Source organism: Phalaenopsis equestris, unplaced genomic scaffold (genome assembly GCF_001263595.1).
Source record: "Phalaenopsis equestris unplaced genomic scaffold, ASM126359v1 Scaffold000399, whole genome shotgun sequence".
NCBI lineage: Eukaryota > Viridiplantae > Streptophyta > Magnoliopsida > Asparagales > Orchidaceae > Phalaenopsis > Phalaenopsis equestris.
In genome coordinates, this window is record NW_018164841.1 from 1,054,586 (window position 1) to 1,072,334 (window position 17,749).

The 17,749-nt window shown below is 34.7% G+C and overlaps 1 protein-coding gene across 1 annotated transcript in view; it reads left to right on the top strand.

Annotated features, from left to right (window-relative positions):
- The first annotated feature begins 7,520 nt into the window (after positions 1-7,520).
- LOC110026750 (serine/threonine-protein phosphatase PP1-like) overlaps positions 7,521-17,749 on the top strand; it is a 12,326-nt gene continuing 2,097 nt past the window's right edge. Inside the window, exon 1 of the mRNA XM_020727850.1 lies at positions 7,521-7,969. Within this exon, the coding sequence (XP_020583509.1) occupies positions 7,762-7,969 (208 nt within the window). The 5' untranslated portion in view covers positions 7,521-7,761. The remainder of the gene's footprint in view (positions 7,970-17,749) is intronic.

The window sequence follows — 17,749 nt, forward strand, 5'->3', positions numbered from 1 at the left end:
CTCAATGTTATGTATATATATATATATATATATTAAAGATGTCTAATAGAAGAGGTTATTCAATCAACCATTTGTTTCACATTATAATGAATGTTTACATTTAATAATTTTGTTGCACATATGCGATGATACCATGGAAGAATAATTTAAAATAATATTTTGAGTCATCCATCAAATGATGAAGCACTGAAGACCTAAATTGTACAAAATAAGCATACTTCTGAACCATAAAATGGCACAGTGGTGCTAATAATTTCAGGCATTATAGTCAAGCTACTTTTTCTTATTTTTTTATTTTTTTATTTTCTTAGGGAACCTAGAGAGAAATCCATTCATCCAAAATAAATATTAGAAAGGACGGCAAGACGATTCCCATTATACAAAAAATATAACCAACTCAAAAGATAACCTAGAGGTTCCTCCCCCAAGAAGTACAACATATGCAAACGAAACTCCAAGTAGAGAACCGTTGAAAGAGGCAAGCCAAGCATGTAAGCTTTGATGTAATGGACTGAAAACTACTTCGCTTGCTTTTGTGAGGTCAAAATTAGGCTTATGACCTCAAGCTCGACATTTAAGTAGAACGAGAGTTCTTCGTTCAATTTTGGGCTCTAAAGGAGGGGTGGAGAAGTTAAGAAGTCTTTTAACTATTGGAAGGCTGACTCACATTCATTTGATCATATGAAGATCTTGGTTCACGTTAAGATTTTGAATGATGTTGCGCACTTATCACTTGATTTTGAAATGAATCATCTAAGCCCTATAATTCGACCGATTAGCTTTCACGTATATTTAAAATTTAGTGGAGATGACATTTTGATCAAGGCATGGACTTTTTCAAGGTTCTCCTTTATCCCCTTTGGTGTCAAGAGCTATCAAAGAAATTTTCCAGTTTTAGCATCAAATGTGCATTTAAGAGGGTTAAGTTTCATGCTATATTTTCTCAAATTTTTAATTTTTTTTAAAGTCTTTTATGTGTTGTTCGAACATTTTGCTTTTAACTAGCACATTATTGACATGCACCTCAATATTTTTTTTCCTTTATTTTGCAAGTAGTACGTCCATCATGCTTTGATAAGTTGTGTCAGTGTTTTTGAGCCCAAAGGGCAATACACTGTAGATAAATGCACATTATCTTGTGATGAAGGCAGTATTTTTTGCATCCTATCTTTTAAGCAAGTTGCATTTAAGCCAGTGAAGTCAACATACATTTTCCATTTGATATCCGCCTTCTGAACCGTGACCATTTTGGCTACCCGGTCTGGAAATTGCACATCATGCACATAGTCAGCTTCCAATAGCTTTTGCACTTCTTTGTGTATTGGTCCCTCCAAGGTAATTGCAGTTGATCTCATCTTTATTTTGTTGGTCTGATAATTGGGTTGGCATTCAGTTGATGGCATGCAATAATGATAGGCACCCCATAGATTTTTATGCTTGGCCATGTGAATATGCCAATATGCTATCGATGCCAATATGCTATCAAAGCAAGCAAATTAGCTCATCCTCAATTAGCAAAAAAAATCTATGTGTATTGTTAGTTTTATTGGGTAATCTTTCAATGGTCCACTGATCTCAAGGTCATTCCATCGCTTGATATCATGTTTGAGGGGCTTCTTATACATGCTACTGATGGCTCATATGTAATAAACGTGTGACAACTTCAGGTTTTCTAGTATGGTGATCACCTCTCCATCATCACTTATAAATTTCACTACCACATGGTAGGTTGACACAATTGCTGACAATGCGTTGAGTAAGGGAGCAACCAAAAATCATATTGTACATTGTTGGATAGTCACACTAATAAATTTTACCATGTTCTAAATTACTTGTTATCAACATGTTCTAAATTACTTGTCATCTTCCAAGTGATAGGCAAGGCAATGGTCCTCACTGATTTCTTACTTTCCTAGAAAAAAATCATAGATTGGACCGGAGGTGGCTGTGAGACGAGTGGAATCTAGCCATATCTTATAAAAATTTGACTTGAATTTGATGTTCATTGAGCTTCCATTATGGATGAGTATACTGTCAATTTGGAAGTTGGAAATGAGAGTAGTAACGATGATGGCTTCATTATAGCGGTTGCCCTTGGCAACTAAATCTTCATCTGTGAAGGAGATTGACGGATGTTGTGAGACGCACTTGGAGGGTAAGGTTGCTGAAAAAATTTCGCCTAATCAAAGTCACTTCATACTGGTATGGTGAGTGGATTTTCTTACATCCCCTCAAGGAGGAAAAATATTACATCAGAACTCCTGACGTAGAGCTATGTTCGAATTGGAATATTCGGCTGTGTTGCAGGAATATTTCATCTGTGTTATTTGTAAAAATGATGTGTCATTCGAGTATTATATGATGTTATTCGATTATTTTGCGGTGTTATTGAAATATTCAATCGTGTTACTTGATTTAGGGTTATGTTATTCGACATATTCCCCGTGTTATTTCAATTTCCACTATGTTATTGGAATAACACAATCTCAAATCAGTAATGCGGGGGATTATTCCAATAATACTTCAGCCCTAAATCAAGTAAAACAATAGAATATTCCAATAACACCGCAAAATATTCAAATAACATCATATAATACCGAATAACATATCATTTGTACAAATAACGCACATGGAATATTCCTGTAACACAGCCGAATATTCCAATCCGAACGTAGCTCTACGTTAGGAGTCCTGATGTAATATTTTTCCCCTCAAGGATGGTGGGTATGACACTCATAATGTGAATGGCTTGAGCTCGAATAGACTCAATGTATGCTCCCTCAGCTGAGGCATTTCTCTGCAATTGGATGGTAGCTCCGGGTGCCACAAACTCTTTGAGCTTCTCAGCTTTAATCAGCTCTTCTTCAATTAGGCTTTGGATAGGTCAACACTTTTCCACGTCATGCTTCTGGTCATGTTGGCATACACAGTATTTCTTGGGGTCTCAGAAGCAACCCCTTGCCTTCATTTGGGGTGTCTTTATGAAGTACTCTTTATTTTGATTGTCTTCCACTATTTTGTCCATTGAAGGAGTTGGATGGGGATATTCACGTGAAGGAGGTGGTCTTCTCTCTTTATACGAGTTCACCCACCACTCAAGGTATCTGTCATGGCTTTCTCTAGGGTGAGCTCTCCTATTTGCTACTTGATGGTTTGGAAGTGGGTGCAGATCCTCAAAATGAACTATGTTAGACGGGCGAGGGATGCTTCTCAATCTTCAGCTCTCTCCATATAAGCTTCTCTTTAGAGGGTGACAGTGAGATTGCTCGCTTCTCAAGGATGGCGAGAGTTATATTCCTCTCGGAATATATGATTTTTGGATAGTTCCAACAACTCAGCTAATGTTTTAGGGCGTTGCAGGCCCGGTGCATAGTGAAGCATTCACTCTACTAATCCTCGGGAGGGGGCTGCATGAGCAATTGTAGGCTCCAGGTCTTGAACTTCCATCATCTCTTTTATATATGGGCGACAAAAGCTTGTAGGGATTCACTCTATCCCTGACGCAACTGCAGGAGGCCTGAGAGCTTTTGTGGGGCTTTTATGCATTGGAAAATCGCACGATGAACATTCTCTTGGATTTTGTGAATGAGGAGATCACTCTCGGTGTTAAGTCATTGAACCATCAGAGGTCCAACTCGCTTGGGGTTGTGAAGCACGTCATTTATGTTGAGCAGACTAACTACTGACTCAAAAGAAGCAATGTGGTTGATCGAGTCTAATCAATATGACTCAAGGGTCGGGATCTTGAAGCGCTCTAGATGCCTCGATCTCAGAGATTTGCATAGAGAAGGCACTCTCTAGTTGTGTGTGATGTGGTGCCTCGATTCATTCATACATATGATGGTCGAGTGCTATTTTGTTTGCACTATTAGAATAATCAACATCTTTTTCCCCTTCTAAGTTCGATGGTGCCCTCTCGGTATTTGATACTGTCTTCCTTTGTGGAGGGTGAGATATCACCAGTCGTCGTAATTTTACCCCTTCGTATTTTAATGCTTCTCTGATGACTTCTAGCATGTGTTCATTGATATTATTGATCTATTGGACCACAAAGTTCTGAGTGCAATCTATATTATTCACAATCTCTTGATATTGTGATTCTTCTCTTTGAGTTACTCCTCTTTTTGTTTATAGCATAACCCATGCTCACCACACATTTTAGGATGTTGAACTCAAATTTTTCTGTGAATCACACTTAAGGAATAGAGCGTACAAAGATAACGAAAAAAGACAGGAGTAGAAAGAGACGAGGGGATTTATGAATCATATACTATTTTATTAAATTCCAGCAATCAACCTTATTATACATATTATTCCTCTATTATGGGGAACTAATAATTATTAAATGACAAATATGTTGTTGACATTTTCTGGTTGGTTGATCTTCTTTAGTCGGCATTTGGTCGAGTCTATCACTCGGCTTTGAACATCGGTCGGGCTTTGAGGTTGGTCGACCTTTGACTGATCTCCTTCTGAGTCGATCGTTCATTCAAGTTGGTCATCTCTTTGAGTTGACCGACTCTTAGGTTGATTTCATGTTCATCGGCCGACTAATTCTCATTTGGTTGATTTATTCTTTCCTTGGATTTTTTCATCTCACTTGGATCTTTCAACACATGTCTAGTCCAGCGCCATCTTATATGATTAGATCTTTTTCTTGTACAATTCCAAAACTATATATTTTTTTTAGAAAATTTATCGACGGCTTTGGCAAAACATTCATTGGGACTCTTCACTTTTTTGGTGATTTTTATGTTGTATTGATAATTTTTTTATTTCTATTGGAATAAATAAGTCATTAGAAATCCATCAATCAATTTTTCGATGGCTTTTTCTATCCACAAGATTTATTTTTGATGAGACTTTATAAATGATTTCTGATTACTTTTGATAGATTTATCCATCAAAAAATGAATCTTTATTGTGGTGCTTGAATACTTCTATAAATTTATTATAAATAAAAAAGCTTCAATATGTTGGCATATATTTTATCTTATGATCAAGAATAATATCATTTAAGACATGTGAATAAACTTATTAAAAAACTTATTAAGACTAGGGCTGTCAATTTGGCTCGTTGTTCGTGAACAACTCGTGTTCGGCTCGTTCGTTAAGCCTAACGAGCCGAACACAAACAAATTTTTAAGCTCGAAATGTAAACGAAACGAACATGAACAACAGTTTGTTCGCTCGTGTTCGACTCGAAATGACTCGAAAAAAAATTATATAACTTTTTATATAATAATATATTACATATATTATTTATATAATAATATATTATATATATTTATGTCTAAGTTTAAATCATAACACCTCAAGTGACAATGTGGTTAGTGTCTTTTTTTGTATATATTTGATCCAGGTTCGAATCCCACACTTTACATCTATTTTTCTCAATTTTAGTTTAACGAGTCAATTTCGAGCCGAACACGAACACACTATTCACGAGCCGATTTTGAACAAGAGCTATTTCGAACGAGCCGAACACGAGCCAAGCCTGAGCTTGCTCTCGGCCCGTTTACAGCTCAGGCTTGGCTCATTGAAGATTCAATTATAAATTTATGATATATACTTATGTAAAGTCTTGTTCAAGTCTCTATTAGATCCGTATTATTTATGAGTATAAATTATTCGTTTATTTTGTAGTACATTTAAATGAATTATATTGTTTAATCTAAATAGATTGCTCATTAATAGGCTCAAGAAAACTTATAAACAGTTTGATAATACTAGTCATAATAAACACAACATAACTTGCTAGATATGCTAACAAGCAAAGCTTAAATCAACCTCAAGAAACAATTAATGAAAACAAGTTGAACTTGAACACTTATAAATGTTGAATTTAGTCTAATCTTGAGATCAATTTTGGCAAATAAGCTCAAGCAGTTCTTGCTTGGCTTAACTTGGTTTATTTATAACTCTAAATATTAGAGAACATAAATGAATAGAATACTCATTAGATATTATAATAAAGTAAAATAAAATAAATGATTGATCATTTATAGATGTATAAAATAGGTTGAAGAGTAAAGAAAGATGTTGGTGTTAGTCAATAATGGGCGCTTTTATGTTGATGGCAAGCATTTGTATTGCTCAATGACACATTACCATTAGTCAATTAACTAAGGCGTTGTTGGCGGACAATGAATGATGACAAACATTGATACTAGTAGATGACAACCCAATAGTGATCAAGTCATGATGTGAATTGATGGTAATCTCATGAGGGGAGTTGTTGTCGATTGATGATTAGTGCCAATATCAATTGATATGAGACAGAGCTATTAAATTTTATATAAAATCAAAATCTAATTCTGTTATTTTTTTGATATGTGAAAACATGCCATATTTATAAAATTTTCAATCTTTATGTAAAAAATCCTCACATTCATACGTCAGCCCGAAATTTTTTTTTCTTATTTTTATTATAATTTATGAACATCTTATTGTCTTAATGATCTCAGAATTGATTAATTGATAAACTAATTTCATCCAGGCACACATTTTGATTATCAATCATCACAATTTGGAGGTAGCTCCACTTACCATGCCAAAATGCATTGTAACTATAAAATTATCAAACATCAAATTAACATTATCTCCAAATTAACTACTAAAACCTATTGTTCAAGTATTCAAGTGGCTTCAAAATATAAAACATCAAACAATATGTTAAATCTCACACTTTATACTAACCATCTAGTTATATTATCATGAATGTGATTTTTTTTATAAAGTTAACAAATTAAATTGTGAACACGTGCACATGTAAATGTAAATATAAAATTTTAAATTTAGACCTCTTAATTGAATGCATTTTAAGATTTTGTACACCTTTGTTTTGGAAATCGAAATTTATTTAAAATTAGCCCAAAAATAGCTTCATTTATAAGAAAAAAAATAAATAAAACAAACCTATAAATAGGGCTGTAAACGAGCCGAGCTTGAGGGAGCTCAGGCTGGGCTCGTGTTCGGCTCGTTCGAAATAACTCGTGTTCGAAATCGGCTCGTGTTCGAAATCGGCTCGTGAACAGTGTGTTCGTGTTCGGCTCGATTTAAATATTCGTGTTCGTGTTCGGCTCGTGTTCGGCTCGAAATTGACTCGTTAAACTAAAATTGAGAAAAATAGATGTAAAATGTAAAGTGTAGGATTCGAACCTGAATCAAATCTATATAAAAGAAAACACTAACCACATTTCTACATGAGGTGTTATGATTTAAACTTAGACATAAATATGTATAATATATTATAATATAAATAATATATGTAATATATTGTTATATAAAAAGTTATATAATTTTTTTTTCGAGTCATTTCGAGCCGAACACGAGCGAACAAATTATTATTCGTGTTCGACTTGTTTACATTTCGAGCTTAAAAATTTATTCGTGTTCAGCTCGTTAGGCTTAACGAACAAACCGAACACGAGCTGCTTAACGAGCCGATCACGAGCTGTTTGAACAACGAGCTAAATTGACATTCCTCCCTATAAAAAACATTCCGAAAATTACAAATGATTTCCGCATGGTAAATGGTCTTCAGAGCCGTCAAACGGCAGCAATTTCCACGCGGTTTTGTCCTCGCGGCAGCCGAAGAGAAGTCGGCAAGACGCACGGAAAAATTCTCAGCAGCTTGTTCACCCGCCGGCAGGTAGTGCGCCGGCGGCAATCAGGCGATATCGACGAGAAATTTCAGAAAGGGATTGATTAGAAGAGGAAGAAAAGGAGACGAGGTAGGAGAAAAGCGGGAAGAACAAGATGATGATGACTACGAGCTCCATGGGGGCCATGGAGACCACTATCCTGAACGACATCATCAAGAGGCTGCTTGTCGGGGGTAAGGGAGGCCGCTTTCGGCAAGTCCAGCTATCGGAGTTGGAGATCCGGCAGCTTTGCGTCGAGGCCAAGCAGGTGTTCCTCTCTCAGCCAAATCTGCTCGAGTTACAAGCACCAATCAAGATCTGCGGTCAGTTCCCAATTTTACTTCTCCGCTCTCCCTGAAAATTTAGCGTGTTGAAATCCCTAATGCTTGTTCCGCGAGTTTCATTCTGTTTCTTCCGTTGTTTGCCGGAATATTTTTTACTTTTTTATGGCTAAGAAATTGTGATTTGATTTCCGGACTGGATTAGGCTTTGGCTTGCAGAACGTTTTATGAGGCTGAGGAGTTGGCTTCAAATGTAGTCTTGGGTTATCTACTTGGTATTGGATTAGATAATAAGTTTATTGGAAAGCTCTATGTACAAGTTGTGCATGAAATTGTTGAATTGCCATCGCCTCATTTATCTGGATCTTATTTTTTATCCATAGGGAAGTATATGAACAAATGAAATTGATTAAGAGAAAAAAAGGTATAATTTTGTATCATGAACTGTTATCAGAAATTGATTTGGGAAACTGTCCAACCATGGAGCCCATTGACAATTTTCTCTTTGGTTGAAAGGTCCTGCAAATTAGCAAAACTTATTGATTGAGCTGCATGCTTCGGAAGATTTAATTCTTTTATAATTATTCTACCGATATTGTGAAGTTCATAACATTTTTTAAATGAATCCCGTTGGTTGGATTCTGCTTAACTTACCGTTGTTAAAATATGTGAAGATTTACATACATACCATACAAGTCTTACGTATTTACATAGCAACACCAAAGCTTTTATTTTTACATATATGCGACCTCACATATGTATGGAAAGGTGTATTTCACGTTTTTTAGAAGTTCAAGTAGTGGTATTTTAGATGTGATATGAAAAATTTGGGTGGTGTAAATATAAAGGCGAAGTTTGGGTGTTAGATATGTAAATACATAAGAATTGGGTGGTATGTATGTAAATGCCCCTAAAATATATTGTGTGGAATTCAGTGTCTTCGTTGTGGACTACCTTTTAGTGGTTCTTGATGGTCAAAAGTTATCTGTTTGGTGATTAGGTTGAGACTCGGAGGACTAAAATGTCATTTTTCTATAGTTGTTCTGTTGGGTCACCAGCTTGGTAGGTACTGCTGATTAATGCTGCCTACTGCTCGTAGTTTACGTGATAGAATAATAGCATGTTTGATATATTAGGAAGATTTACTTACCTTCCACACAATACCTATGTATTTACATCTGTAACTCCTAAACTTTGATTTTTTTACATTTATGCCACCTTACCTATGCATGAAAAGGTGTGTTTCTCTCTATAGAAGTTAATAATGTTGATATTTTTTATGTGATATAAAAGATTTGAATGTTATAAAAATAAAAAATGAAAGTTTAGGTGTATGTAAATAGATAAGAACCGTGTGTTATGCATGTAAATGCCCCTCTAATTTAATAGCCTATAGCTCATATCTGGTGGGTAGTGGCAAGCATGGCATGTTATAGTAAAGTGCCTTTTTGTTTATCTATTGCTTGTAGAGCATTTTCTTTAGTTCAAATGTTTCTCTCAAGTTTTGCTTTCCTCCTTCCATAACTAGTACCCGAGCAAACAATTATAATGAAATATAAATATTTGTTAAGGATTTGTAATTATACTAGAATAATAAGATTTGTATGTGCTATCTTTGGAAAATACTAAATTGGGAGATAGTTATTAATCATGTTTTATGTCCTTTCAATATCACTATTGTAAATTTATTCATTAGGCCTTGCTTTCTATTGCCTTGTTGCACAGGGATGCCCACATACTTCTTTGACATATCGCCAACATTTTGAGATCTAGTCTCCGCTAACATATCAAAGATACTAGAAATTTGAGTGTCAAGCTTAGAAATTAACTTGGCATGTTTCAATCTAGAATATGAGATTACTTTACATAAAGAGATATTCATAATTGGATAAATAAACAATTTCTAGGAAAAAGAAAACGATAGTTACTTCGACCATAAAATCTAGACACTTAGGTACCGTTGGGGATCACTTTTGTTTTTTATTTTTTATTTTTTATTTTTATTTTGTTTTATTTATGTTTTGATTTGAAACTAAACATGTTTGGTATATTTCAATAAGATATTATTCTTTATGAAAACACTCAAAACACTCAAAAGTTATTTTGAGTGTTTTCAAAAACAAGTTTATTTATTTTAAAAATAAAAAAATTAAAAGATATAAAAAGCACACCAAACAAACACGTTTTTAAAAACAAAAGGAAAAAAAAAAAGATCCCAAACAATTCCTTAACAATGAGACAAACATATTGAATCTCATTATGCATGCAAAAAAAGATACTAAGAGAGATTGTGTGTGTGTGTGTGTGTGTGTGTGTGTGTGGGAGAGAGAGAGAGAGAGAGAGAGAGAGAGAGAGAGAGAGGCTATACTTCTGGATTGGATAGAGATCTGATTTTATAATATGCCTCAACATCTAACGTGGCATAAAAATTGTTGATTTGTGTTATATACTTACACAAAAGGTTTTTTTGTTGGTAATTGAGGTTGATTTCGAGACCAAATTCATGTGAGATATGCTTGTTTAAAATTAAGTGGTTGAAACATGATCCAAATTCCAGGTGTGCACTAATTACCATCTTGCTACCATATAAACCTTTGCATGTTGTGGTTGTAGTTGACCCAACCCCAAAAGCACACTTGCTTCCGAGCTTGTAGAAAAAGAAAATATGAGTGACAAGTATATTTAAGGGTTAAAAGTGGCATTTACACAAATCTTATGTATCTACATATCTCACTCCAAAATTTTCATATTTATGCACATAGCACTCAAATTTTAAATATCATAAAAAATAGTATTATTATAAATTTTTGAAAGTAAAATACCTATTTTCATGTATAGATTTAAACCAAATTTCTATGCATTTAAATATGAAAGTTTAGGTGTGAGATATGTAAATACATAAAAGTTGTGTTAGGTAAGATAAGTTTCCCTTAAATTTTTCTTACATCTTATTTAAGAGGGTTGTTGTTGCAGTGTGGTTTGTGTTGACTAGTTACATCCATGCTTGTTTCTTTCAGCAGATAAATGAAGTCTAGTGAGACATTTAATATTCAAATGTAATATACAAAAAAATCAAGCCTCTTGAAATAAAAAGCATAAGGTGAAAACACATATAGTAGTAGGAGAAAATACATATAGTAGAAGGAGAATATCATTTAAGGAGAATTGAGTGTAAAAAATCTAAAATCATTGGTGTAATAACAATAACTAAAAATAATAATAATAAAACAAATAAAAAGAATAATTGAAATGATAAGATAACCGTCTCTATGGTTATACTGAAGCCCACTCCATTCGGATGAAAATTGAGAGTCAGAGAGCGAGGCAAAGAAGAAAGACTTGAGAGTAGAAACACTTGGTGAAGGAGAAGAGATGAACCGTAGTTGTATGTGTTCAGGAATCGGAGCCAAAGGAGTATTCATGGGTGTGTGCATCTTGTATGAAGGAAGACGACATAATGAGCTTCTATGCGCGAGAAGGAATAAGAAGAAGGAGAAGAAGAGTGGAGGTACCTAGTGTGTCGATAGCATTGTCGACCTGTGCATCCTATGCAAAGGATGAGGTTGATCCGAGCCCTAGAGTGTGGGAGAAGGAGAAGTCAAATAAATGAGAAGGTAATGGTTAGGATGCGTTTGTTTCATCTGTGGATGTAGAAAAGCTCAGATGAAAAATTGTTGTGCAAAAGTTGGTGTTTCAAAAGTACTTTGTCTGTTTGAAAAACAAGTAATGAAAGTGTTGCATGTTGACTAATGATTGTAATATCCCTCAATATATACACCGAAGTCCTTTGGCATAACCTGTCATCTCGAACAATCAGAAGACAATTAAGATCTTTGGTCAAACACTTTCAATATACTAATGTCTTATTTTTAGGATAGTGTTGCACCATATTCACTCCCTAATTTTAAAACACAAAGAATTCTATCCTACAAAGAACAATGGACTCATAAAAGTAATTGCTTAATATGCTTCATAGAATCAATATATATTGCACAAAAACATTGACATGAATATTACAACCAATGTAGAAAATATATGTATTTCATAAACACATTCCATCCACAAATTATAAAGCATACTGTTTCAAATAAGAAACCATAACATCGTAAGAAAAACATAGGCTTTTACTTCATTCAATATCCACAGTTGGTATTGGTTAATTACACTTGTGGTGGTGGTTGTCGAGTCCCCTTTGAAGCCTCATCAATCGTTATCTTCTTCCAGAACCAGTGCTTCTCCCATAGCTGGTAGATCTCTTCGATGGGCACCTGCTTCGTCTCCAGCAGCAGGTAGTAAATGCTTTGTCTCCAACAATACGTAGTAGATGAACAAAGACATTATCACGATCAAGCAAGCGAAGAGGATGAAAATGCTGAAGCGGAGGTGTCATAATGCTGTGATTAAGTACTGAGCGACAAATGCGGTGCAAAAAAGGTTGATACAGACGACAATGCTCTGACCTGTCAGCCTTGTCTCCAAGGGGAAGATCAGCCACCCAAGCGGACCCCATGACCTGCCGAAAGCTGCTACGAATGAGCTGATTGAAGCCATTGGCCGAACTTTGGAGAGAGCGTGAAGCCTAGACACAAGGAGAAAAGAGGGAAAAGCTACGCGATAGAGGTAATAACATAAATTTTTATTTCGTAACCGCGGGACGCAAGCTAGCAGTCGCGTTCGGGCTATAGTTCATTCGTGAAACTTTGTTCAAGACCGGAGCGATGGTTCAAACCTTGGGTCAAACCTTGGGTCAACAAGCCAAAACAAATAGTGCCTTAGATGTTTAGTTATGTAAATGATTCGATTTATTTAATTTAAAATGTTAATAAATTTATTTTTAATTTTATCAATTTAAATTAGTAATTAAAGGTACATAAATCAAATTTAAAATCTAGGGAGAATAGCTTTGATTAGTCGAATAAATTTTAGTAAGGTGAGTTTGGGGGTTTTTATTGAAATAGTGTATGTATTAATTTGATTTTCATTTAAGGTTGTATAAGTGTTGCGGGGCTTGCGAGCTGAACCAATTCAGCCGTAGAGAGTTCGCTCCACTAGGAGGCCGAACCAACCCCCCTCTCCTTATGTTCATTGGGCAGGAATTATTCCCCCTTCCTGATTTCATTTTCCTTCTATTCATCTTCTATTTATATGCTTTTTGTAGTGTTAGGGTTCAAGTTTTGCTAAGTTGTGGTGAGATTTATGTTGGGACAGTTGTCAATGTCCCCCCCTTTTCCTTTCTAGGGTTGGACCTGAGGACGGGTGGTGCTCCGGCTTTATCCTGCTTTGAGGTGGTGATTATCCTCGGCTTCCCCTCCCTCGAACCTTCTCTCACGGTAGCCATCGCCTTACTTTGCTGCAGACCACCGGAAACTGCAGCCCAACAGTTTGTTCTGCTGCCCTCCAACCTATCTCCGCTAGACTACTACTCCTTTCAAGCAATCGTACCTCTCCTTTCTGCTAAGCCCCAACTTCTACCCGTCTCCTGCTGTCCCGTATTCTCGTAACCCCTCTACTTACAAGCGTTGTTGTTGTAAACTGCTTTCCCATCACTACTTCTATCTTATATCCCCCACTTGCAGCCACTAAATCGCTTTTGTTGTTTACAGCAATTTCCTGCTGGAGCCCTTCCCTGTTTACTACCGCTAGAGCCCTTCCCTCTCCCCTGCTGCAACTCTCCTCTCTCCCCCTCCTTATTAATCCTTCCCCTCCCCCCTTCCATTGCCCTCGCCCCCTTCTCATAACAGCCTTCCAACACCATGTACCAACCACTGCCTCATCTCAAAATCAACCATCCTCCAGCCTTCCAATTGTTTTCATTCTCCCAACCTACTCTCTTAGCCAGCCCCCTCCCTTCCTCCCCTATTTTTCCACAATACCAAGCCACCTATTCTTCGCCCCTCCATGAGTTGTCGAACTGGTGTTCACAACATCACCCTCGCCCTCAGGCGCCCAGGCGCCCTTTTATGTTTGTTGTCTTTATTTCTTGCTTGTAAGAGTCTTGGTTGTAACCGTTCGCATGTAAGCAATAAAATTTACATTTCTATTGTAGTTTAGGTTAATTCCGATATTAGTAAGTTTATGTTAATTAACCTCAAGAAATATAGAAGAAATTTGGATCAAGACTGATAATTCTGCAATAAAGGAAAAGATAAAAGAGAGGTAAATGATTATGCTTTTATATACATTGTTTTAGTTAAATTTCATTGAATTTTATGGTTAGGAATCTGTGCTTAAATTTGAAAGATACCTTGATCTAAAATATAGTCGGGAGAAAACATCTAAATTAATTAACTATTTATTTTAGTCAATTGTTCTCGAAGTAAAATATTTATACTTGTACTTTTAATGGATATAAGTGATAGTCAAAATAAATAAGTGAAGGAATAAGTATTTACAAAAGTCTCCTAAAGCTTAAGATGAGTAAATATTACGTTATTCGGTTAAATTAATTTTTTTATTCTCTTAAAATGTTTTACTTATTATACATGTTAAAAGCACTCTTATAGTTGAATGAAGATAAATGAAAATGATTTGACTATTTGAAGTTTTAATTATTTTATCTTTGCATTGTATTAAATGAAAAAAAATTGAATAAATTTATTTATTGAAAGAAATGAAATATAAGTTAAATGAAAGATAAATGATTAAGTCTATTAGGAATTCCCCCCTATGGTACTAGCCGTGATGCTATTGTACTTGTACACGTTAATGGAAAAGAAAATTATTGTGCATTTATTGTTTAAAATGAAACATAGTTTGACGGTGCTTCTAAGATGACTTCTAAAAATAAATAAATAAATAAAAGAAAATATTAAATGAAAATAAAAATATAATTGATAAGATAATTAAATTAAATTTTATTAAAAATGAAAAATGCAAAGTTTACTTTGTGAACATATTTTTTTTGAGCATTCATGTTAGACATTTGCATAAAAATTTAATGCATAATAAAGTTGTAATTATTTACTAAGTTACATAAAATTAACTTGTTGTTTAACTACCATTTTAGAAAAAGATCTGCTAGATTGATACGATTGATGTGAAAGAGTTTGTTTGCATGAGGAGAGATATTATTGTTGATATGTAGCGGTCTATCTATTTTTGTTTTCTATTTTTATTGTAGTGTTTATTTTATTATATCACTGGATGATCTTATGTACTTGTTAGGGGATATTTTTTACTTACGTATTATGAATTAGTGACTCTTTTTTAGATGAACGATATTGTTAACTAATGTTAATATTCAAAAATGTTTTTCAACGTTCCATCGTTCATTCTCGCCTTAGTAAATTCTAAATTCTTTGTGCGATAGTTGGAGGATCTAAAAGGATGTTTGAGGTCTTTTGTCGAATGATAACAACTTAAAGAAACGCTGAAAGGTTTATAGATGAATCTTTGTTGGCACTTTCTATTGAGTAACGCTTTTCCATATAAACGTGCTTGATCTTGAGGTTATTAAGTTGATTCCCAATTGCAACAGGACTATCTAGAATTTTTAGTGAATCAATCCTTAACCTTCATTTAATGTCAGTGGAAATTCAGGGAATGGTTATGGAAATGATATGATATGGAGGGGGGCATGGTGAGGCAGGCTATTCTAACTTTATATTATAATTTTTTATTGGTGAGAAATATAAAAATGGATTTTATACAGTATACATAATTAAATTCTGTGCCATTTTGAAATACAAACATTTTGTGTTCAAGGAGAGCAATGATCTTGATTCACTTGTGGAAAATAGTTAGGTCCCAAATCTTGAGAAAAAGAGCCAGCATTCTCTGTAGGCCCTATCTATTTTAAATTTGAGCAACCTTGGATTGTCCGGTCTTCAGGAAAGAATTCATTAATTAAGATTAGCAAGATTTTGAAATTCCCAACCTTCTTTTTGTTAATCTAGAGATACCCGTGATCTAGGGATAAATGACTTGAATGAATACTGATACAAAATTTGGCTACTGTGGAATTTTCTGTGGTTATTTTAGGCATTTTTTATTATGGGCAAGATGTGAATGAATAAGTTTATGGGTCATGTACATACGCATACAGACTACCCTCACAAACTCAGCACCATTGGGGCATGTTTGTGGTTATTTTAGGCATTTTTTTATAATGGGCAAAATGTGAATGAATAAGTTAATGGGTCATGTACATATACATACCACCCTCACAAACTGAGCAACTTTGGGGCAAGACTCGGCAACTTTGGGGCATATTTGTTCGTGCCTTATGATGAATGATGAGTTCGAGAAATTAAGTTTGTTGGCACGACGAGTTCTAATACATGCACAGCTGTCAACCATGATAAAATAAATGCATTTAGAGTTTAATATTGTTGTCAAAGAATTTAAAGAATGGGGATAATAATTTGTATCTCCATTATAGTATCAGTCTTACCAATTTGTAATGATAATTAATGATAGACGGAGTCGTATTGTATAACAGATAACATTAAAATTTTAACATAAGCACCTAAAGAGAGCAATTTTAGTTTAAGATCAATTCAAAAATATATTGATTGGGGAATATGATTTTGTCTTGAAAAAAGTCCTTCGTGTAGAAGTAAGGTGTGCTTCAGTATCTTTATCTATTCTCAACATTTTGAACTATGCCTCAAAACAATCATTAAATTATATTATATCCTATATATCTTCTTAATGATGAATATTAACTCGCACATCTCAGAAAGTAAATATGGCATAATTGTTAAGGACAATAACTGAGTTTGTTTATTTTGTATTCTGCCATCACTACAATATAAAAAAACTCTTCTAGGTTTAAGCATCCGAAAAGAAAGATGAGCTAATTGAAGGAAACACTCCTTTGGTGAAAATAATCCAACAAATAAAAAGAAGAAATAGAAGAAACCCACAACTTTCCTGATCTACAATACTTGGTGAGTTATAATAAGACATCCCTTTCCTTTAGCAACTAAAAATATGATTACTAAACCATGGAAAATCATAAAAAATAAAATTTATTATAATAAGTCAAGAAAAAACCTTAGAGTTAAGTATATCCTTAGATGCACCCCCCAGCCTTAAAGACGATGTAAGCCGGTGCAGCTCTCTTCATCATAAGGGCACTGAGGTTACTATTTCTTCAGCTAAAAATCAAATGAATGTGAAAGGATAATCATGATCCAAAGAGAAAACAATATCAATACAAGAAATTGTGGCAGAGTAAAAGCCTAAAATGAATTAAGAAAAGATTGAGACTTGAGTGCAGCATCTTTCCAGAAATAGGTGAGATGCCCTGCACACGTGGAGAAGGGAGTGGGGGTGATTATATAATGGGTTTCTAAATGCTGCATCTCTCTTGATTATTTCATAAGGGTACTTATATTATTCATGGTCATGATATTATAATTATTTTTATCACAATCACAGTGGGGATAAAAAAAATGACAAGAAGAAAAGCATGTTAAGCAGGCCACAATAGATCTGAACCTGGCTACATAATCTCCTATCCTGCTCTTTGTCACAAACAAAACTATTAGTAACTCGGTTAGTGGTCCTAAATCTTATATCCAATCCAGCTGTTTATCGTTGAGCCAATGATGATTTGAATTAAACCATGGATGGTTTTTTTCTTTTTTCTTTTGTTGGGTGGGGGAGCATTTGCATACATACAACACAATTCTTATGTATTTACATATCTAACACCCACCACTGAAGCCTTTAACATCACATAAAAAATATCACCATCGCCATCTTCTTAAAGTGAAAACAAACCTTTTTACCAAGGTGTTGAAAGTGTAAATATCAAACATTGGCCGTTAGCTATGTAGGAATTGTATGCAAGTAAACAACGCCCCCCTCCCCCCC